Below are 23729 nucleotides of genomic sequence, written 5' to 3'. Positions count from 1 at the left end.
TAACACTTGTTCCACTTGTCGGATGTATTATCATTGCATTCTCTCTCATAAATGCAACGTGTCAATCGTCCCATCACTTTTTTTTTGCGATGTTATAGCAACATCCTACATTACTTGGAATCCCTCTCCCATGAGTTTGAGTACAGTCGCTAGCTGGTCGAGTTTCAGTTTAGGAAAAATGACTTAAATCAGCGGTGCGTTAAAAGTGTCGCTGTAGACAATGTAAAACTCAATGTTCACATTGAACTGGATTCTCTGCCCGTCAAACAGTCGGTTATTGGTCCGAGTGACCGTAACGTAGTTAAGTTTTATTATGTGCATCCCTGAACTTAAATACAGTAACCTTGGGGAGGTTAATTTGTTGAATTAAACCAATTGGACGTTAAGAAAGGACCTGAATACACCTCAATTAAAACAGCACATTATTGGATGGATTAAGTGGAATTAAGTACCGGGAGCTCTGGTGTGCAAGTTAATTATTAATGTCATTGGACAAGTATTGTTCCAAATCGCTCCAGGTTCCGGATACATTGACAGCGGAATCTCCCCCACCTCAGACTAATTAAGAAAGATCTGATTTTGAAAAAAACAGACGGAAAATTTCCAAAAGTCTTAAAAGCCAAAGGCCAATGGAAAATGATTTCTTTTAATATTTCTAATTATTTATGGTGTACATCACAAAACATCCCACATGAAACTCATGGTGTAATTTAATGGGATCAACCAAGAACAACTTGAAATTTTTAAGCACTTTCGATTCTAAAAAATTACACATCGCTTATCTGATGCCTAAATCCAGCGCGGGTTAAAAATGGGGGGAAAAATCCTTCCATTCTCACTACGTTTAATAATTATTCATCCAAAACCAGCCCTACGTTATTCAGATTGTGTCGGTTTCAGTCTGAAACACACCAGATTGATGTGACCAAAAGTTGAGGCTAAAGGTCACCGAGACTGAAACTGACGAGCTTGGAGCTGGTCGCTCTGATTGGGAAATGGAAGCGGCCGTGGATTTGACAGTGGTCCTGCTGCCGATTTACTGCTGAAGTTAGGAAGCGAGTCTGGGAACTGGGCCAAGTACGGGGAGTGTGGAGAAAGGGGTAAACAATTTTTTTTTTTTAGAAACTGGGTTGGAAGATCCACTGATGATTTGAATTGATTGAAATGGGGTTGAGAGCCGTGTTTAGGGTTCTTGGGTTGGGGTTAGTTTTACTTGAAGCCGGTGCTGAAGGTGGCTGTGTGGATCTGGGAAGCTGCTGTAAGGGCAGAGAACCCGACTGTCGCACCACTGGCTGGCGGCCCGATCGCTCCCACGGAACCTGTTACTGTGACCAGGCTTGTAGACATACCCTGGATTGTTGCCATGATTACCAACTCGCCTGCCCAGGTAACCCAGCTTCTCTTTTTTTAAAAAACTTTTACCTATCTTTTATTTTAAAAAATCTTTTAATATCTGTAATTAAAAGGCGTGTTGATTTATAATGTTGCTACGTTGCCCTGTTTAGGGTGGAATAGAATCTCCCCCCTCACCCCAAAGCCGAATAACCAGCTCGGTTATCAGCGCCAGTCTAAATATTAAAGAGTTTTTCACAAATCGGGACAGTTACAGTGAAACTCGTCTGCGGGAGTGTGAGGATCGAACATTGAGCAATTTTTGGGGAAAATAGTCCAAATCGTGGCAGATAGATGGGCAGTGCCTGTCCCAACACTAAACCCCAGATGATTGGGAATATATTGCTAATATTGAGTTTTACCTGTTAGATTACATGAACCCACGGCAAGGTCTGTAACAGAATACGTTAACGATTTTCGGTTAAATATTACAATGGACAACAGCGTGTAAAATATAGCTAGAGTCTGGGGGCGAGAACGGCACCGCTTTTAAGGAGTTAAAAACATCCTCCACTCGGGTAAAGAAACAATCCGCAGAAAGCACCTGGTGAATTGTGTACGGACCGATCCGTGTTACTGCCCTAGAACCAGAGGATAGGGAGTAATTATTGTTTTTTTTTAAAGCGACACCAAGTAAACTACAAGATGACAATATATAACCTGATGGAATACAATAGAAACCTTGTCGGTCTGGGTATAATTTCAAGTGCTGTATGTTTGGACTGTACTTTGTACTAAGATTAGTTGTCGAAAGGCCATAATCTGTAACTGTTCGACAGTTTTATTGTTGGATTGGGGCGTGATGTATTAGTTACTTGGCAACTCACATGGGAATGGATGCCAAGTGCCAACACATAATAAGGAACCACCTTGTTCATTACTCAACCAAAAAAAATTATTACAAAGTCAGAAGTCATTTAAACCTATTTGTCAAACTGGGTGACGGTAGATGAGAGGGTGTGCCTGGTAAATTAGCCACAGTGTTGGTAGGATAATAATTTGGAGGAGCGTGGCGAGAAAAGATCAACCATGCTTCCTGCTTCTGGTTGCCATCTAATAACCCTGTTGGAAATGCACATACAGTACAATAATAACTTGTACTTGTTCAGTACTTAAAGGCGTTTCAGAGAGGAAAATAAAAAAGGAATTGATGCAAAGTCATAGAGGGAGCGTTCAGAAGAGGTGATCAAAAATTTCATTGAAAAGATGGAGACAGGTGGAGGGGTTAAGGGAGTGAGTTCCAGAGAGTAGGGCAAAAGCAGGTGAAGGCTCTGCCACCAACATGGGACAAAGGGAGAGATGCACAGAAGGCCAGAGTCAGACTGAACAGTGTGGGAGGGGACGTAAGGCTGAAGGAGATTGCAGAAGTAGGGCGGGTAAAGCTGTAAAATAATTTTAAATTCAATACATTGGGGAAACCAGGATCAGCATGGACATGGGTGATGGGTGAATGTGAGTCAGTGTGGAGCAGAATACGGGTGAGATTTGGGCAAATTGGGATTTATGAAGAGGGGAGGCTGAGGAGGTGGACATTGAAGTAATTGAGTCTAAAGATGACAAAAGCACAGATAAGGGTTTCAGCGGGGGTGAGGTAGGAGTGTAGATGGAAGTAAGCAGTGATGGATTGGGTGTCAGGTTTGAAATTCAGCTCTGGGTCAAACAGGGCAATAAAACTGATTCATCCTGAGCAAATAGCTGGAGAGGGGGATGATGTCAATGGCAAAGGAGCAGAGTTATGTGGGGTAAAAACCGTGGCTTCCATTTTCCCCAATGTGAACTTTGGGCAAAGAGTCCGTTTCAACTACTGTGTGTTTGCAAACCCTCACGATTACCTGATGACATTGTCCAGGTTCATGCAAGAAGCATGGCCTGCTCGGGTGATGTACTAAAATGTTCTTGGCGCCTGTGGAAGCTTGCCCCAATATGAATCCATTTTTAAGATGAAAAGGGCTGGGGAAAATTAGCTTTTGGGTTATTTTGTGTCCAACTCAAACCAAAGGATGTAACTAATCTATAAACTGTTCATTCCTACTATGAATGTTGATGTAAAATATGCTGTGAAGAGAACTATTTTCAGTTTCTTGGTGTAGAGTGTCTCACCGGTACAGATCCTGGCAGGTGATCAGATTTCAGAAATCTATTTGTATATTATCCAACATTATTTTTGGTATTGATTGATTGATTAGGAAGGCTGGGAATTTCTTGAGTGTGTTCAGGATAACTTTCTGCAACAATCTGTTCTAGAACCACAAGGGGCAGGCCATATTAGATTTAATAATGAGTAATAAGCCAGATTTAGTTAACAGCCTAACGTTGCGTGAATATTTACCTAATAGCGATCATAATATAATCAAGTTCAACATTGTGTTTGAAAGGGAGAAACCCGTATCCACTACTAAGATTCTAAATTTAGGTAAGGCTGACTTCAAAGGGATGAGACAGAGACTGTCCACAGTAAACTGGACAAATCTGTTAATGGGTAAAATGACAGAAGATCAGTGGGAGGTGTTCAAAAAATAATTTAAGGTGATACAGAACCAGTTTATACCCCGAAGGTGCAAAAGCTCTACTTGCCAAAATACCAGCCATGGACGACAAAAGAGGTAAGGGACAACATAAAACTAAAAGAAAAAGCATACAAAAATGCAAAAAAAAGCAAGATCCTGGTGATTGGGAGAGATATAAAGAACAGCAAAGGGTGACAAAACAGATAGTAAGAGCTACAAAAAGGGAGTAGAAAAGAAACTTGCAAGAAATATCAAAATCAACACAAAATTTCTTTTACAATTATACTAGGAAATAAAGGGTGGTCAAGAGCAATGTGGGCCCCTTAAAAACTGCTAATGGTAATATTGTAAATGAAAATAAGGAAATGACAGACATGCTAAATAATTATTTTGTGTCAGTATTTACAGTAGAGGATGAGGATAGCATGCTGGACACCCGAAGGAAACTAATTTTGAATCAGGATGGGGACTCACCATAATTAACGTAAGCAAATTAACAATTTGAGTAATAAAGAAAATAATGGCACTAAAGAGGGACAAATCCCCACCTCCAGATGGTTTCCATCCCAGGGTTTTAAAGGAAGTAGGTGAGAACATTGCAGAAGCCCTAACTATAATCTTCCAAATGCCTCTCGATTTTAGATTGGAAAATTGCACGTCACTTCGCTATTTAAGAAAGATGAGAGAGGGAAACCAGGGAATTATAGACCAGTTAGCCTAACTTCTGTTGTCAGGAAATTACTAGAGTCAATTATTAAGGATAGAGTGACGAAACACCTTGAAAATTCTCAGCTGATGAGAGAGAGTCAGCATGGATTTGTAAAGGGAAGGCCATGCCTGACAAACCTGATTGAATTTTTTGAAGAGATGGCTAAAGTAGTGGACAGGGGAATGTCTATGGATGTTGTTTATATGGACTTCCAGAAGGCATTCGATAAAGTGCCTCAAAAGAGACTGTTAGCTAAAGTTAAATTATTGACCTGGTTAGGAAATTGGCTGAGCGGCAGGAGACAGAGAGTAGGGATAATGGGCAGGTACTCAAATTGGCAGGATATTACTAGTGGTGTCCCACAGGGATCTGTGTTGGGGCCTTAACTATTCATTGTATTTATTAACGACTTAGATGACGGGATAGAGAGCCACATATCCAAGTTTGCCGATGATACAAAGATAGGCAGCATTGTGAGCACTGTAGGTGGAAGCATAAAATTACAGAGAGGTATTAATAGATTAAGTGAATGGGCAAAACTGTGGCACATGGATTTCTGTATAGGCAAGTTTTAGGCTAAAAAGGATAGATCAAAGTACTTTATAAATGGTGAAAAGTTTGAAACAGTGGAGGTCCAAAGAGATTTAGGGGTCCATGTACATAGATCATTAAAATGTCATGGACAGGTACAGAAAATAATCAAAAAGGCTAATGGAATGCTGGCCTTTATATCTAGAGGACCAGAATACAAGGGGGTAGAAGTTATGCTACAGCTATACAAAGCCATGGTTAGACCACACCTGGAGTACTGTGTTCAGTTCTGAGCACTGCACCTTAGGAAGGATATACTGGCCTTGGAGGAAGTGCAGCGTAGATTTACTAGAATGATACCTAGACCAAGGGTTAAATTACGAGGAGAGATTACACAAACTAGGGTTGTATTCTCTAGAATTTAGAAGATTAAGGGGTGATTTGATCGAAGTTTTCAAGATATTAAGGGCAACTGAAAGGGTAGATGGAGAGAAACTATTTCCGCTGGTTGGAGAGTCTAGGACTAGGGGACATAGCCTAAAAATTAGATCCAGGACTTTCAGGAGTGAAGTTAGGAAACACTTCTACATGCAAAGGGTGGTAGAAGTTTGGAATTCTCTTTTGCAAACAGCAGTTGATGCTAGCTCACTTGTTAATTTTAAATCTGAGATTGATAGATTTTTGTTAACCAAAGGTATTAAGGGATATGGAGCTAAGGTGGGTATATGAAGTTGTATGATTCTATGGAGTTAGGTCACAGATCAGCCATGATCTCATTGAATGGCGGAACAGGCATGAGGGGCTAAATGGCCTACTCCTGTTCCTATGTTCCTATTAATATCTGGGAGGACTAAGAGCTCCTTGTTGCAAATGATCCATTTAATTGATACATATTTATCGTAAGTAGACATGCATAAATTTGTGAAACAGTGCTAATAACATTATCAAGGAACTCTTGTAAGAGGAATTACTTTGGGTGCATCTACAATATAACTGTAGCCTCAGTATGAAAGGCTTGTGCTTTGCACTGATGCTGCATTTGTAGTGTAAATGCAGTCTGAATCCAGAGTTGGGTCATACCCTGACACCAGATTAAAGAGGAATGAGATTTTCAACTAATTAACTACTTTTAATGTATGGTCACTGTTGTTATGCAGGCAAATGTGGCTCCCAATTTGCACACAGCAACATCTCACAAACTGCAAACAGTATAAATGACCATTTAATTTGTTTTGACTATGTTGATTGAGTCAGTTTGGGCCTTCACAGCAGGTTTACACTCCGCTTAGTGTCAGTACAAAGCGCTTTTGGCTTCGCATCAAAGCTAAACCTGTGGAGTGTTAATGTATTTTTAGCCTGCCAGGGAGCTAAGCATTTGAAATGGAAATATCTCTGGCCAATAGCTGTACCTTGCACTATGAGGTTCTTCAAGATTGTAATTTGGGGATAGCTATCATTAAAATAAAAAGGTGTTATCTTGGTAATAATTCTTTGTAAATGTTTTAAAAGAAGTCTTTGTTTCTCTTTACATATCATTCCAATTACAGTATTAGTCTTTCTATTGGTTTATTAGCTATTTCTTGCAAAGTGACTGAATGGAGTTTCTGGAGTGGCTGTGCAGAACAATGCAAGAATACGTATCGCATTCGTCAACGGTACATCACACAAGAGCCACAGAATGGTGGCGAGCCATGTCCTCCCTTAGAGGAAAGAGCAGGCTGTGTGGAATATCATAGTGACCAGGACAGAATGTGCAGGCAGTCCTTTGGTATGTATGTTACATTTATCGGTAGGATCTGTTTACACTATTGTTGGTAAGTGAAGATTATTGATGCTTTATAAACGCTTAACTTTTAGTGATAGCTGAAATCTATTTAATTTGATGGGACTTACCCTTCTGGATTGAGGATAATTGAGTTTAACTGGGTGAATCTTGGACGATTTCGTGACGTGATATTGAATTAATCCAAAAATAGTTGGAGTATGAGAGGGGTTCTGTAAAATGTTTAGCAAGGTATTTGATATGTAGAGTTGTAAAACAAAAACTTGTACAGTAAGCATCTTTTAAAGCACAATTTGTGTATCAGAATTGATGTTGTGAGGTTAACGGACTATATTTTGGTAACTTTAGGATTCTAAGTTTTGACCACTGGAGAAAATTAGCATATCATATTCTGCCATGTATAAAAGTACAGTCTGAGGATGGTTGTTGTAAAGTGTGATGTTACGACACTGGTATTACAATGGACCGATCACAACTTCACATCACAGTGCAACTTGACACAAATTCTGTCAAAATAATTTATGGTGAGTTTTGTTAGTTTTGCTGCAGGCAGGTGGGTGAACAAAATGATAATAATGAACAAATCTCAACCCAGGTCAGAGGGACAAAATCAACTGCAGAAAGTTTAAACTCAAGCCAATAGTTAGTTACAGATGGTCTAGTGTAGAAGTAGCGGTTGTTAATATGTGTGTTTACCTTCTGATCCTACTTGTAATGCATTATATGTATGTTCGGAACCCTTTATAATTTTCATACTATCCAGTCCCGAGAATAAATATTTTGAAGGTAAGTTTAGAATAAACAGCTTCCAGTGCAGCCAATTGAACCAAATCAGAATGCGTAGTGTTTCAGCTCTGTTTGTTGTTGTGAATATAACAAAAAGATAGAATAAACTTAGAGCATTTATATAGAGCTCATCACGTCTTCAAGCTATCCTGTAGCGCTTCATAACCAACAAATTACTTTTGAAGTGTAGTCATTATTAATATGTTACAAATCGAATACCTAATTTCCTCACAGCAAGGCCCTACAAACAGCAAGTGAGATAAATGACCATTTATACCTTTTAAGGGGAAGCTAGATAAGTACATGAGGGAAAAAGGAATAGAAAGATATGCAGATAGGGTTAGATGAAGTAAAGTGGGAGGAGGCACCTGTAGAGCATAAACACTGACACAGAGCAGTTGGGCCAAATGGCCTATTTCTGTGCTGTATATTCTATGTAATATGCTGTTGTTGTTTTAGGGATATTTTGACCAGGATACTGGGAGAACTCCTCTGCTCTTCTTCAAATAATGTCAAGGAATCTTTTACATTCACCTGAGCAAGATGATGGGGTCTTGGTACAATCTCTCATCTTCTAAAAAAAAAATGGCACCTCTGACAATGCAGCATACCTTCACCACTGCACTAATGTGTCAGCCTAGATTATGTGTTCAAGTCTTGGAGTCGGGTTTGAACCCACGGTCTTCTGATTCAGAGACAAGAGTGATATCATTGAACCAAGCTGGCAATGTATTATAAATTGATCATGTGCAAGAAACTGCTAATGCCTGTCATGTGTCTGGTCTTCTAATTTATACTTTACCCTATTTGCCCCCTAATATATTTTCATCAGATTGTTGCCTCCAAATAGCATGCTTCATCTGGTAGGATTGAAGATCTGTGCTATGGTCATCGCCATAACTAACATCCATACTGCTTTTTCCTTGCTCTAGAGACACAGCACTTCCATTTGAAGCTTTTCACCTGGCCTATCAGCAGAAACACCTCTATTGAGTTCAAATAACTGTCGAGTTCAGATGACCTGCAATACTTTAGTTTAATGATTACTCAGATTATCAGAATGTTGAAATTTATTATCTCTAGTACATGCACAGTGAAGATTGAAGTATAGATGGTGGAAAACTTAAAATGTAAGTGGGGAAAAAAACACTAAAACATTGAACAACATGTATAAAAATTTGTGTTGGCTCACTGCATCATATAAATATGTCAAATAATTTTTTTAATCATTTGCTGGTTTTAAGTAATGTTTAATGCAGTTAGGTTGCAAAATAAAAAAGAGATGTTCCATAGGAACTGTTAAATGTGACACAGTTACAAATTGTTATACACAGCTTGGGATAAGCCACAGAGATTGGTATTCAGTGGGAGTGATAGGGCACAGGAGATATTATAGACTGACTGAACTCTACTAGTTTCTTTTTTAAAGACATTATCTAGCAAAAAACATTTATATGCATATACAAAATTTTAAGCGATTCATTGTTCTTCAGGCATCACATTTTATCACACTTGCAAATTTCTGTTACACTTTATTTTTTAAAAAGCCCACTGTTCCATGCTGGTTTTAGAGAAACTTCTCCAGCAACAAAAAGTTGCTTCCTATTGATTTCAGAATGTACCCAAAAGTAATTGCCCTGCAGCTGACCGTAGAATATTCCTATTTACAGAAATAAAACCATAAGGTCTTAAAGGTATAGACCAAGTTACACAAAGTTTCCACATAGTAGCAGAATAATACATTTTATTATATAATCCTTCTGTTACAATTCAGACTTTCTCCCAACACTTTATAGTCTTGCATTTACAACAAAAAGGGCAGTTTCCATAGACTCCTATGAACTGAAACCTGTGCCCATGAATCTGTTGTGAATGAGATCCACCCAGAGCCGACATCTCTGATTGTACAGCCATTTACGTGTGTTGGTCACCACTGTCAGTGAAACAATGAACCTTGCCCAGTGACACAGCTGACGAAAGCTAATTTTTAAATCACGTATGCCCTTTCAAGCAAAAGTCATATAAACTATAATACAGAAATTTCCATTTTGTCAGATTCCCAACCTTATAAAATAGTGTATCCTTCAAGTTATTATGAGCAAAAGCATGAGATTTTCTATATTATAAAAATAAATCTATTTGCATGTTAAATCCATTGTACCATCAATGATCAGCATTTTCATTGACACTTTATTTAATGTGCAGCATAATTTCCACTGCAGTTTTAGTGCTTATGCAAATACATTTGAAAACAGCAGTCAAGAATTTCAGTTAAGTAATGGTTTAAAATGCCATCTGGTTTAAACCATCACATGGGGAAGTTTACATCCTTTATGAAGATCAGTCACATTGTTTTGACCTTTTGTTGTAAATAGAACATTTATCAATAATAATGAATTTTTGATGGCATTCATTGAATACATTTCATTTTCCATCAGTAGAAATCTTTTTGTGTGTCGCTGAGAAGTACAACCCTTTATTGTTTGCAACCTTGTTGGACATCTGCCTAGTGTTGTCACTCATGATTTACATCTTTGTGTTTTAATGTGTACAGTCCCTGCGCTAATTACCACAGGGGGATATGGAAAAGCTCGAAAAAAGCGAGATGTATTCATTGAATCTGAGGCGCCAGGGTAAGTTAAAGGTCACAAATATGTCTGCCACAGTGTTGTGTAATTTGCTGAGACTGATTAAGCTATGCTTAATTCCACTTTAAAAACAAACCAAGAAATCTAGGAGAAAATTTTTATCAATCAAATTTGGTTAGAATGCCATTATTTAAAATGAGCATTCGTGATCTGTTTGCTGCTTAGTTAAAAATGAAATGAGTTTGAAAATTTTCGTCCAAGGCAGGAAGGAAGGATCTCTGCTCAGTGGCTAATCCCTGCTGTACTGGGCCTGCTGGGAATGCTTGATCCAGTCATTGGATGTAAAAATGGGAAAATGCTCCATTATCCACTGCAGCTACCCAGCACCTCAATGAACATTTGCAAAACTAAAGAAAATTATCCTTTGTGCAGGGATTTTTTTTTGTGAATTTCAGATGTGTGAATGTTCTGTTGTGTAATATTTACAGCAAATGTATCAATTTTGAATGAAGAATATCTAAAATGAGTTGTGGAAAAACTATTAATTTATCAACGATTAAGGTTATATTAAGTATTGAAGTGACAAGGTAAATTCAACGACCCTGTTCTCTCAGTGCGGAGCCATGCTCGAAGGGAATGTGAGTTGGAGAATCATTGCTAATCTTTTAGCTCTATCTTTGACCTAAGCTCCCTTTGTGTGTGGCCCACTAATGGGAATGCGGTATCACTGAATTTACCCTAATATGTCATAAAGGAGAGATCATAGAATCATAGAATCATAGAAGTTACTACATGGAAACAAGCCCTTCGGCCCAACATGTCCATGTCGCCCAGTTTATAGCACTAAGCTAGTCCCAATTGCCTGCACTTGGCCCATATCCCTCTATACCCATCTTACCCATGTAACTGTCCAAATGCTTTTTAAAAGACAAAATTGTACCCGCCTCTACTACTGCCTCTGGCAGCTCGTTCCAGACACTCACCACCCTTTGAGTGAAAAAATTGCCCCTCTGGACCCTTTTGTATCTCTCCCCTCTCACCTTAAATCTATGTCCCCTCGTTATAGACTCCCCTACCTTTGGGAAAAGATTTTGACTATCTACCTTATCTATGCCCCTCATTATTTTATAGACTTCTATAAGATCACCCCTTAACCTCCTACTCTCCAGGGAAAAAAGTCCCAGTCTATCTAACCTCTCCCTATAAGTCAAACCATCAAGTCCCGGCAGCATCCTAGTAAATCTTTTCTGCACTCTTTCTAGTTTAATAATATCCTTTCTATAATAGGGTGACCAGAACTGTACACAGTATTCCAAGTGTGGCCTTACTAATGTCTTGTACAACTTCAACAAGACATCCCAACTCCTGTATTCAATGTTCTGACCAGTGAAACCAAGCATGCCGAATGCCTTCTTCACCACCCTATCCACCTGTGACTCCACTTTCAAGGAGCTATGAACCTGTACTCCTAGATCTCTTTGTTCTATAACTCTCCCCAACGCCCTACCATTAACGGAGTAGGTCCTGGCCCGATTCGATCTACCAAAATGCATCACCTCACATTTATCTAAATTAAACTCCATCTGCCATTCATCGGCCCACTGGCCCAATTTATCAAGATCCCGTTGCAATCCTAGATAACCTTCTTCACTGTCCACAATGCCACCAATCTTGGTGTCATCTGCAAACTTACTAACAAGGCTACGGACCAAATGCTGGAATATGGGATTAGAGTAGACAGGGCTGATGGCCGGCGCGGACACGATGGGCCGAAGGGCCTCTATCCGTGCTGTATAACTCTATGACTCTATGACTATGACATGCCTCCTAAATTCTCATCCAAATCATTAATATAAATAACAAATAACAGCGGACCCAGCACTGATCCCTGAGGCACACCGCTGGTCACAGGCCTCCAGTTTGAAAAACAACCCTCTACAACCACCCTCTGTCATCAATCCAATTTTGTATCCAATTGGCTACCTCACCTTGGATCCCGTGAGATTTAACCTTATGTAACAACCTACCATGCGGTACCTTGTCAAAGGCTTTGCTGAAGTCCATGTAGACCACGTCTACTGCACAGCCCTCATCTATCTTCTTGGTTACCCCTTCAAAAAACTCAATCAAATTCGTGAGACATGATTTTCCTCTCACAAAACCATGCTGACTGTTCCTAATCAGTCCCTGCCTCTCCAAATGCCTGTAGATCCTGTCTCTCAGAATACCCTCTAACAACTTACCCACTACAGATGTCAGGCTCACCGGTCTGTAGTTCCCAGGCTTTTCCCTGCCACCCTTCTTAAACAAAGGCACAACATTTGCTACCCTCCAATCTTCAGGCACCTCACCTGTAGCTGTCGATGATTCAAATATCTCTGCTAGGGGATCCGCAACTTCCTCCCCAACCTCCCATAACGTCCTGGGATACATTTCATCAGGTCCCGGAGATTTATCTACCTTGATGCGCATTAAGATTTCCAGCACCTCCCTCTCTGTAATATGTACACTCCTCAAGACATCACTATTTATTTCCCCAAGTTCCCTAACATCCATGCCTTTCTCAACCATAAATACCGATGTGAAATATTCATTCAGGATCTCACCCATCTCTTGTGGTTCTGCACATAGATGACCTTGTTGATCCTTAAGAGGCCCTACTCTCTCCCTAGTTACTCTTTTGCCCTTTATGTATTTGTAGAAGCTCTTTGGATTCTCCTTTGCCTTATCTGCCAAAGCAATCTCATGTCCCCTTTTTGCCCTCCTGATTTCTCTCTTAACTCTACTCCGGCAATCTCTATACTCTTCAAGGGATCCACTTGATCCCAGCTGCCTATGCATGTCATATGCCTCCTTCTTCTTTTTGACTAGGGCCTCAATCTCCCGAGTCATCCAAGGTTCCCTACTTCTACCAGCCTTGCCCTTCACTTTATAAGGAATGTGCTTACCCTGAACCCTGGTTAACACACTTTTGAAAGCCTCCCACTTACCAGACGTCCCTTTGCCTGCCAACAGACTCCCCCAATCAACTTCTGAAAGTTCCTGTCTAATACCATCAAAATTGGCCTTTCCCCAATTTAGAATTTTAACTTTTGGGCCAGACCTATCATTCTCCATAGCTATCCTTAAACTAATGGAATTATGATCACTGGTCCCAAAGTGATCCCTCACTAACACTTCTGTCACCTGCCCTTCCTTATTTCCCAAGAGGAGGTCACGTTTTGCCCCCTCTCTAGTCAGGCCATCCACATACTGAATGAGAAATTCCTCCTGAATACACTCAACAAATTTCTCTCCATCCAAGCCCCTAATGCTATGGCTGTCCCAGTCAATGTTGGGAAAGTTAAAGTCCCCTACTATTACCACCCTATTTTTCTTGCAGCTGTCTGTAATCTCCTTACATATTTGCTCCTCAATTTCCCGTTGACTATTTGGGGGTCTGTAGTACAATCCTATCAAAGTGATCTCTCCCTTCTTATTTTTCAGTTCTACCCATATAGACCATATATCGGATATAGATATATCCGATATATCCCCTCGGATATATCCCCTCTCACTACTGCCGTGATGTTCTCCCTAATCAAGAACGCAACTCCCCCTCCTCTCTTACCTCCTGCTCTATCTTTCCTATAGCATCTGTACCCTGGAATATTGAGCTGCCAGTCCTGCCCCTCCCTTAGCCATGTTTCAGTAATAGCTATAACATCCCAGTCCCATGTACCCATCCATGCCCTGAGTTCATCTGCCTTGCCCATCAGACTTCTTGCATTGAAATAAATGCAGTTTAATCTAGACTTCCCTTGGTCTTTGCCCTGCTTTCTCAGACCATCTGTCCGGTCATGTTTTGTACACTCTCCCTTACTGCCTTTTGTTTCTGTCACCACTTTACTTCCCACTGACTTCCTGCATCGGTTCCCATCCCCCTGCCACATTAGTTTAAACCCTCCCCAACAGCACTAGCAAACACTCCCCCTAGGACATTGGTTCCAGTCCTGCCCAGATGCAGACCGTCCAATTTGCATGTAATTAGTGACTTAATGACATCACAGCAAAGTGTGTTACAAATTAGAACAAAAGTAAAAATGTACAATTTAAACCTTGCATTGCTGTAGGTGTAGCATCTGTTGGATTGAGAATGTGGCCAAATAGTAGTGCAGCATTGCAGCTTTCTCAGCTGTTGTTCCCAACTGACCTAAAAACACAACAATGAAGAGCAGGTGCTTTTTCTTTTTAAGAAATTTGCAGTAGAGACCTTAAATGTCAATCCTCTGATATGGATTTAGTGATGTTCTGTAGGATTTATGGGACATGCCTTAGCCAAGTTGTCATCCAATCAATGAGCACAGTAATCTTTATATTTACTTCTAAATGTGATGCTATTGATGTTCCAAACTTCACCATGTGTATCCGAGCAGGATGAGGGCACTGTAAATAAAGCAGTTCTACTAAGGGAATCAGAGTTGCCTGAGACAGATGACTAAATACTGAAACTGGTTTTGTATTGCAAAGCAATTGTTAAAGCAAACAGAATGTTAAGGTATGTTGACAGATCCAAAGGGTGTAAATGCAAGTACGGGACATCCTATAAATATTAAACTTTGGAATATGAGAGTAAATTGATTGATTCTTCTCATCAAACAGGGAGCTGCACTCAAAGGGAGCATTGGTGAGAGATGGGGCTACAACAATGTAGCCTGATTCTCTGACCTGCAAGCCCTTAGTGCGAAACTACCCACTTAATTTACCCTTACCCTATGCAGTCAGCTTCCATACATATGTTGAAGATACCCAGCTCTACCTTTCCACCACTTTACTCAATTTCAAGCCTGTCTTTGTACTGTCGATTGCCTGTCCAACATCAAGTCATGGATGAATCACAGATTCCTTCAGCTGAATGTCAGAAAGACTGCAGCCATCATTCTTGGCACTCACTACAAACTCCACTCCCTTGCCCCTGACTCTATCTCCCTTTTAGCCACTCCGTCAGGTTGAAAGACCATACAAAACCTTGGTGTCCTGTTTGACTGTGAGATGAGCTTCACGCTGCTTTGTAATACATTTCAAACCTCACGCCCTCACCATCAAGACTGAGTATTTCCAACTTCACAACATTCCCCTTCTCCCCCCCACATCAATTCATCCAACACTGAAAATCTTAACCATGCTTTTATCACCTCCAGATTTGACTATTCCAATGCTCTCCTCACTGACCTTCCTTTGTTCACCTATGAATTCGAACTTGTCAAAAACAGTTACCCATATCCTTTCCCACACTAAGCCCTGCTCACCCATCACCCTTCTTTTGCTGACCTACAATGTTACCCTATCCCCAATGCATTAAAATTTTAATATGGCATCCTCATCTTTAAATCCTTCCAATGGCTTGCTGCACCCTATCTCTCCAACCTTCTTCAGACTTGCTTCCCCTCCTGTATCTTTTTAGTCTTCTACCACTCGCTCCTGCCTCTCCCGTCACCCTCTCTCAACTCCTTTGCCATTCTCTATTTCTCTCTTGCCCTTTTAAATACCTTCTCAAAACACATCTTTTCATCCAAGCCTTTGGACACCCTTCCTAAACACTTTCCACTCGCTCAGTGTCCCATACACCTTACTATTACTGTAAATTGGCCCAGGACATTTTGTATAAATGCATGGTGTTGTTGCTGCTGCCCTTTCTTCCTCCCCCTCTTTAGTTGAGGTCACCATATCCTAGAAGCATTCCAAAGGATTCAGGAAGAGTGACATGGTTTGTTTTAGAGTTTTCAACAATTGAGCTGTGAGAAGATTAGCAAACTCAATTTATTCTGTGAAATGATAGGGGTGGAGTGTAATTCAAGCATTTAAAATGACACGGGTGGATATGGGGAAGTTCTTTGCACACTTCTAGTAGAGAAGAACCTTTTGGGTGTGATTATAGCTTAGAAAAGCATTAGCTAAACATAGCCTAAGGGGCAATATCTTCATATTGAATAGCAAACAGCCACTGGCAGCATTAAATATAATTTCTGTTCAAACATTCAAAATTAAAATGAATTTTTAAGTGATTTATAAACATATGTTTGAAATATGTATAGATTTCTAATTTAAATATTTTGAAAGTATTTTAAAATATTGATAATACTAATGGATCCTTTTTCTATAGTAATTAACTATGCCTGTTTTTTAGTTCAATACATCACTTTCTGCTCTTCAGGCTTTCTGTACCACATGCTACCCCTCAATTGATGGGTTAGGCAGCATCTTCTCCTCAGGCTTTTGTCAGTGCCTAACAAACTATACATGTCAGAGCAGCTTGTGCTTTTCTTCTGCCTCCTACCTTATGCTGATGTTTCCTCTTGTAGCATAATACAACTGAGTTCAGGGGGCCGATTTTCATCCACCTACCACTTTTTTGGCATGAATTTGGGGAGGTAGTGGGGCCAAAATGGCAGAAAAAATGATCAAGTTTCTGCTGGAGGCCTCCTGTTGTGATGTTCAAGGAGGCCTCAATTTAAGTGGCCAGCACTGGGAGGAGGAGCATAATAAATATATTTAAATGAGGGTCCTATAAAGTGATTAGGACGCAGATTCCATTGTCGGTGACTCTGCTGCTCCCTAAACCCTCTCACAAATCATGAGCAGTGTAGGGTGGGAAACGACCAGTTCCACTGGCGCACTCATCTGCTCTTAAATTAAATTTATGTAAATGTTTGGCAAATAACTTGCTTATATTTTTCAGTCATTTTTGGGCTCAGATTTTGTTTTTTTTTGCTTGTAGTGTCTGGACAACCTTCAGGAAGCTTTGGGGGTACTGGCATTAGCTCTTTTTCTGAAAATGGGAATCTTTTTGTCCATTCCATCCTGGCTGGAGTAAGAGGAGCAGCAACAACAGGTGGAAGGACCATATGGAACTGCAGCTGCAGGGTGACCACAAAGAAGGAGGAGGAGAGCCCGCAGATGCCCTAACCCTCCCAATAGGGTGTATAGGTCCAGAATTATGCACTTCTCAGAGGAGCAGTGCATAAGGAGGCTGTGCTTTTCCAGGGAGGCTGCCAGATCTGTGCTGCCTTCTGCAACCCACTGTCACAGCTGCAACTGCATTGCCTGTTGCAGTCAAGGCTACTATGCCCCTCAACTTCTTTGCCTCCTTCTCCATCCCAGCTGCAACAGGGGATATCGCCATCATCAGTCAGTCTGCAGTTCATACTTTCATTAAACAGGTGACTTATGCCATGTTTGCTGAAGCAAACTATTTCATCACTTTCCCCATGAACATCTGGAAACAGCAGGATATGGTTCTGGGATTCATGCAGATTGCAGGCTTCCCCCAAGTCCAGGGCGTCATTGACTGCACACACATGGCCATGCAGGTTCCTGCAAACAAGCTCGCAGGCTTCATGAATCGCAAGGGTTTCCATTCCATTAAAGTGTTACTGTTGGGTGATCACCAGCAGTGAATCATGCAGGTCCATGCTTACTTTCCTGGTAGCTGCCATAACACTTCTTTCTTGCGCCAATCCTCCATTCCTCCCACTCTTTGTCCCGGCAAACTTTCTGTATTATCCCTGTGCCCTGAACTGTCTCGTACTGCCTCTTGGGTTACCACAATCTGGACAGTACGATCCAGAAACTCCTCATCCTCACTGATTCAGCGGAGTGTGTCCAATTGCTGCTCGAGCACAGAGATCCTCTGCTACAGACACTCAATTTTCTGACACTTACTGCGACTATGCTGCCCCTGGATACACTGAAGATCCTTGATATCACAAGGATTCCCTGCACTGCCATTCCTTTATCTAACTTAATACTCTAGATAGTATTAGCCTGAAGTCCCACTAGCACCAAGCTCTCACAATAATCAAACTCCACTTACTTCACAACAGTATTAATTATAGAAAAAAAACCACTTGTGTTCAACTGCACCTCAATGCTGAGCTCCAAGGCTGAACTTCCGCTGATGCTAAATTCCACACTGCTCTGGCCTCTCGCAGAATGAGGGTGTGCATTTTTAATTCTGAAGTTCAAAGTAACTAACTCCCTGTTGCTTATACTTCAGGCTGCTGTGATTGGTTTTAACACCTGCAACAAATGTGAATTTGCAACACCAGTTTAAACAGTATACTAGAACTGAACCGGAATCAGATTGAGGCGACCGCCACTTCCTGTCTGGGGTACATATGAATCGAGCTGCCATCTAAGAAATCATCTCCATTATCCAGTGATCTTTGCATATTCATGAGTGTTAAGTTAAAACAAAAATAGATCAAATTTTCCCATTGATATTATAATAATTGTGTGTAAGAAACCGTTTTTTTGACTGGGATCAATATATAAACGTGTTGCATTTAGCCTGTAGCTACGGACACAAAACAATATTGAGAAAAAAAAAAGAAAGCCAGCTTTTTAATGTTAGTTTCTTCTGACCTGCAGCCAGGAATTAACAAGCAGGCACAATTTTCTGGACAGACCTATTTAGATCACTTTCCCACAGTACTTGAGCTGTGGTCTTAAAGGGGCAGACAATGTTAAGCACAGCTATATCCTAGCAGCTAAACATCATAACCAGCTCTAGACCACAGACTACCCAAGAACAATGCCATGGAGATTGGTTTGTATTGTTGTTGGTCATTGTAGCAGCTGTTTCTGAGGATAGTTAGCATTTCATAGAATTCTAGAAATTACAGCACAGAAGAAGGCCATTCAGCCCCATGAACCTGTGCAGCTGCTAGCTTTTCAATTGAAGCCATCCATTCTAATCCCATTTACTTGCCCTTTCCCTGTATCCTTTTATATTCTTTCTTTTCAAATATTTAACCAATTCCATTTTTAATTGTTATGATCTGTGCCTCAGTAGCCACTTGTGGTTAAGTAAGCCATATACCCATAACTCTCTGTGTGAAAAAAATATATTCAACTCCCCCTTCATTTCTGAGTTTTAAATTTTTTTTAAGTTGAACTTTGAATTTACTGGTGTGCTTTCAATAATATTAGTTTTTCCCTTTCTCTTCCTCGTAGATATTGTGTAGAATTTCAGGTGAAGTCATTGACTCAGAATTGCTGGATAGAAAACCGTCCTCACACTAGGTGGATGCAGTATCTTCGAGAAGGCTTCACTGTTTGTGTGGAATGTCAGCCTCCTGCTCTGAATTCAGGGTTCCAGAGATGTTATGGTGATGGTGCGGAAACTGAAAGGCAAGCCATTATATATTTTTTATCTTTTAATAAAATTAGCTTCTTGCAGGTTTCTTGCTTGGTGAGAATTATGTGTTATAGATGGCATAATTTATTATTATTCCCAAAGGTGGTTGAGTATGTTTTTGTGATAAGGCTGAAATGTAAATATTTTCTAGGTAGTAAAGTCTATCATTATTCATTCATAGCCGGAAACATTACAGGGAGCTCAACACAAATGAAGATTTACATCATGGGATAATTTTGTCTTTATGTGATAGTGTAAAATGGGCGATATTGATTCAGCCGCCTGTTATATATCTCTCTTGATTTTCATTTCCATTGAACCAGGAGAGATGTATAATTGTATCCTGTTGTTTGACCCTCATCGTTTTGCAGGGTAAAGTTAATGTAGGCTGTAATATATTGCTTCTATTGGCAAGGTATTTAAATACTGCTTCAAGATCCCAGTGGTATGTTCCATAATCATTCTGATTGTAGTATGAACTTTGTTATATCTGCACTTTGTCCATAATTGTCATAAGGGTGTCATGAGCCTTGGTTGAATAGGGTAGCCTTAGTTTCTCTGGTGCGAGCCCTCTGCTCTTTATTCCCATTCAGTATGGTGGTCTTAAAATGACGATCTCTTGGGAGCTTCATGGGGAGCAGACATTCATCTGCATGACTTAGTGGTCGCTATTCGGCTATACATTAAATTCCTTATGATTTATATAGAGCATGCTATTGTGCACAAAGGCCCATACGGCAACATGGCTGTAATAAATGACCTTCTTGAGGTGTAGAATTGAGTAGTTCTATCAGTAAGTGGCAAAAGTGATGAAGTTCTTGGGCCCTGCTGCATTATGTAACTGTGACCTCGATACATCTGTGTGCAGCAAATTGTAGATGTCACCAGTGCTTGCCTGGAAGGGCTCCAAGCCATGAAAATTGGGCCAAGGTGACTTTGACAAACACTGACAGTGCCATACGATGCTAAATCTTGCCTGCAGGTCTTCACTGAGGATGTAGCACAGCTCTGAGACTGCCTGCTTAGTCTTGGCCTCCGAAAGGAGCACTGTTCAGTTGTTCCGAGGTTGCTGTGGCTGCGATGGTAGAATTAATGTATTGTGTATCAACAGGACCTCACAGCATGCCTTGTGTGCCACCTTACGATCAAGGCCAGTTCTTTCCTGCTCTTACTGGTCCTCTTCAATCAATTGTAGTAGCCATTTTATACAGAGTTTTCCTAGATTGTAACTTAGGTACATATCAACTCATCTGTCAGTACAGACAAACAGTCTGTAGCCTGTACTACAAAGCTAGTTGGGGTGAATTTCTGTGGGGTCTCCTGCTTGTTGTTTATCCACTTTTCTGGTGTTTCCATACCTCTTCCACCAGAGCTACGGTGTGCAATTGAGAGAACCCCTGTGGAAATTCATCCCTGGTGCTTACAAGAGTTGGACTATCAAGTTCTTTAAGTTAAATATCTATTATGCTGATAATTTCCTTAATATTAGGCAAATGCATGTCTTCAGCACTGTAGTAATCACATACTACTTCCTCCCGTTGTAAATTGGATAGCCAAGTGGTGAAGGATAGAATACTAGAGCCTGATCTTCAGTTGCTTCCAAACCTTTATTTACCGAGATCAACATCACAACCTCTACACCCTAAATAAGCTTTCATATAAATGGATACAAGAGAGTTCCCCAATTGATACACACCACCTGAATACAATTAACACTAATTGATATAAATCACATGGATACAATAAACACCTCCAAATAGCAATTTGTCACTGTGTAGGGGTAGATTTTCATCTTCACCACCCGAATCTGAAATCAATAGAATGAAAATTGGCCGGATGCTATAAAGGATGCTGCGTCAGATTACTGCCCAAAGGGCCAATTTGAAAATCTTGTGCAACCACTAGATGCCATTCTGCACTATCGGTATTACCGCTCTCTAACAAATGGCCAGTGCAAGCGTTCAATGTAGCTCCAGTAGTCATTCCAGGTTTCTGAATTTAAACAAATATTGTATAATATTTCCACTGAGTGAAGTTACTACATTGCTCAAAATGTCCCCATTATTATCAAGTAGAGTATTACCATGCTGCAAATAGTAAATCTCTTTCAATGAGCTTTCTCTGAAGGGGCTGAAAATGCTGAGAGAATGAGACTGATAACTCCATGGAGGATAGCTCATTGGGAGGAAATGAATGAACTTAATTCTGAAGAGCAGAGTACGGTCATGGTTATTCACATGGAATTGTTAAAGTGTGTGTGTGTGTCTCTCTAGCAGGAATCAGATTCTACAGTGGCACGCAATTGGTAATCCTCGCTGCAGAGGAACATGGAAGTGGATTCGACGGATGGAATCATGTTCTTGTCCTTCAGTCCACAGTTTTTTATTCATTTGAAGTCAACTCAACCCATCCACGCAACACATTTATCTCCTCAATACCTGCTAAGCACTTGTACTGCAGAAACAAGTCATCTGGAATCTAATTCAAAATATTTTAAGACCAAATATGAGATATATTCTGAAGCTTGTGGATTATTGTGTGTGTATAAACACATTGCAGTAAGGATATGAGGAAGTGTCTGAAATATTGTTACTTTCTGAAAATGGTTTTATTTTCCAGTATTTTCAATAAATTATATTTCATCACCATGGTAAAGAAAAAGAGTCATTAACCTATGGTGAAAAATAATAGGTCAAACTGAAGAGGCAACTTTTAAACTGAATTTCTCTAAGACAATTTAAAGCATTTAAAAGTCCAAATATCAAACCACATGTTAAATATCTAGCTCAGTGATTGGTTACAGGCGTGGCCTAACTCGTCAGAAAGCTTTGGTTACTGACGAGTGATTGATTCATACTCTTAACACTCCCTGTACAGTCTGTGGCATTCATTATTCATAGACATTTAATTGGCAAATCTAGATGATCAGTGGACTGTAACGTGTACCTTTCTGAAGGAAGATGGAGCATTCTTTTCGCTAATAATTGGTGAAATTCTAGTTGTGCCTGGAAAGCACCACAATGTGTGCAGGTGATAGATGATTAGATAACTGATCATTCCTGCACAGTTTTCTGTCACTTTGGAATATTTTACATTTCTCATTACTGTTTTCTCAAGGTTAATGATGTAACAAATTTGTGACTTACTTTGGAGAAACCTAAACTCCAGTTTGCAACCTTGGGAAGAATGTTAACAAATGGGAGATTTGAGGGGAACATTGCATGCATAAGGTCAATTATAAATTCCATTTATTGGTTTTGCCTGTGGCATGGAATGGAGAATCTGTCAGTGAAATCAGGCTGTCTGCCATTTTAAAATAAACTGGTTAACACCTTTATTAAGAGTGGACAAGTGTGTTCTTAGCTTCAAACCCACATTCAGTCCATTACCAAGACCATCTACTTCTAACTCTGAAATATTGCCTGTCTTCATTCCTATCTCACCCACTGTCGCTGAAACTCTCATTCATGCCTTTGTCACCTTCAAACTCAACTTCTCCTTCTGACTTCCACCCTTCATAAACTCTACCTCATTGGGCATTCTGCCAACCACATCATATCCTGTTCACCTATCACTGCTATACTTGCTGACCTCCACTAGCTACCTGTTCCTTAGTGCAATGGCTTCAAAATCCTCATCCTTGTCTACAAATATTTCTGTGGCCTCTGCCCTTCTGACCGTTACAACCTCTTGCAGCCATACATTCCTGTTTTCATCTTCTATTCATCCAACTCAAGTCTAATGTGTATTCTCCCCCTCTACGCTTTACAATCTGTAGCATAACCTTCAGCCATTTTGTTTCATCTCCACCTTCAAAAGTCTTAAAATCAACCTCTTCGACTATGCCTTTGGCCACTTCCCTAACTCCTGCACGAGTCTGGTCTCAAACTGTGAAGCACAGTGGGATGCTTTGCCACTTTAAAGGTGCTATGATGATTTGCAACATTTATCTTTGAAACCTTTCAAAAACTTTGCAGCTGAGGAAATGTCAGCAGATTTCAATATCTGTTGCCACTTTAGACAACTTCAAATCAGCCCTGTATTTACATGCAGGAATGTCTGGATTTCTGCCTCTTTAATGAAAAGCTGTTGGGAGTCAAGCTCAGTGATATTTATCTCTGAGGAAATGAGTGCTTCCAGCCAGCGTGTTTATAGAACAGCATGGGATGGAGCTATGGAGGAGAACATTGTTCCTAATCCCTTCTCCCTTAGGAATGAAGGTGAATGACTCAACTGTTGAATAGTTTAATGTTGA

At 40.3% G+C, this 23729-nt stretch overlaps 1 protein-coding gene across 2 annotated transcripts; it reads left to right on the top strand.

Moving 5' to 3' along the window:
• Positions 1–944: 944 nt before the first annotated feature.
• On the top strand, positions 945–22811 carry si:dkey-7k24.5 (somatomedin-B and thrombospondin type-1 domain-containing protein). 2 transcript variants are annotated; one of them, XM_068000523.1, is made up of 5 exons: positions 945–1387; positions 6713–6907; positions 10263–10341; positions 19291–19467; positions 21748–22811. In XM_068000523.1, exons 1-5 carry the CDS (start codon positions 1165–1167, stop codon positions 21866–21868), a joined length of 795 nt encoding a protein of 264 aa, XP_067856624.1. In that variant the 5' UTR covers positions 945–1164; the 3' UTR covers positions 21869–22811. The 2 variants fall into 2 exon arrangements, with proteins under 2 accessions (XP_067856624.1, XP_067856625.1); XM_068000524.1 differs by having other exon boundaries at positions 947–1387; positions 21751–22811.
• Positions 22812–23729: the final 918 nt, after the last annotated feature.

Source organism: Heptranchias perlo, chromosome 19, assembly GCF_035084215.1.
Source record: "Heptranchias perlo isolate sHepPer1 chromosome 19, sHepPer1.hap1, whole genome shotgun sequence".
Classification (NCBI taxonomy): Eukaryota; Metazoa; Chordata; class Chondrichthyes; order Hexanchiformes; family Hexanchidae; genus Heptranchias; species Heptranchias perlo.
Note: the sequence above shows the minus strand (reverse complement) of the source record. Positions and strands in the feature narration are given on the sequence as shown.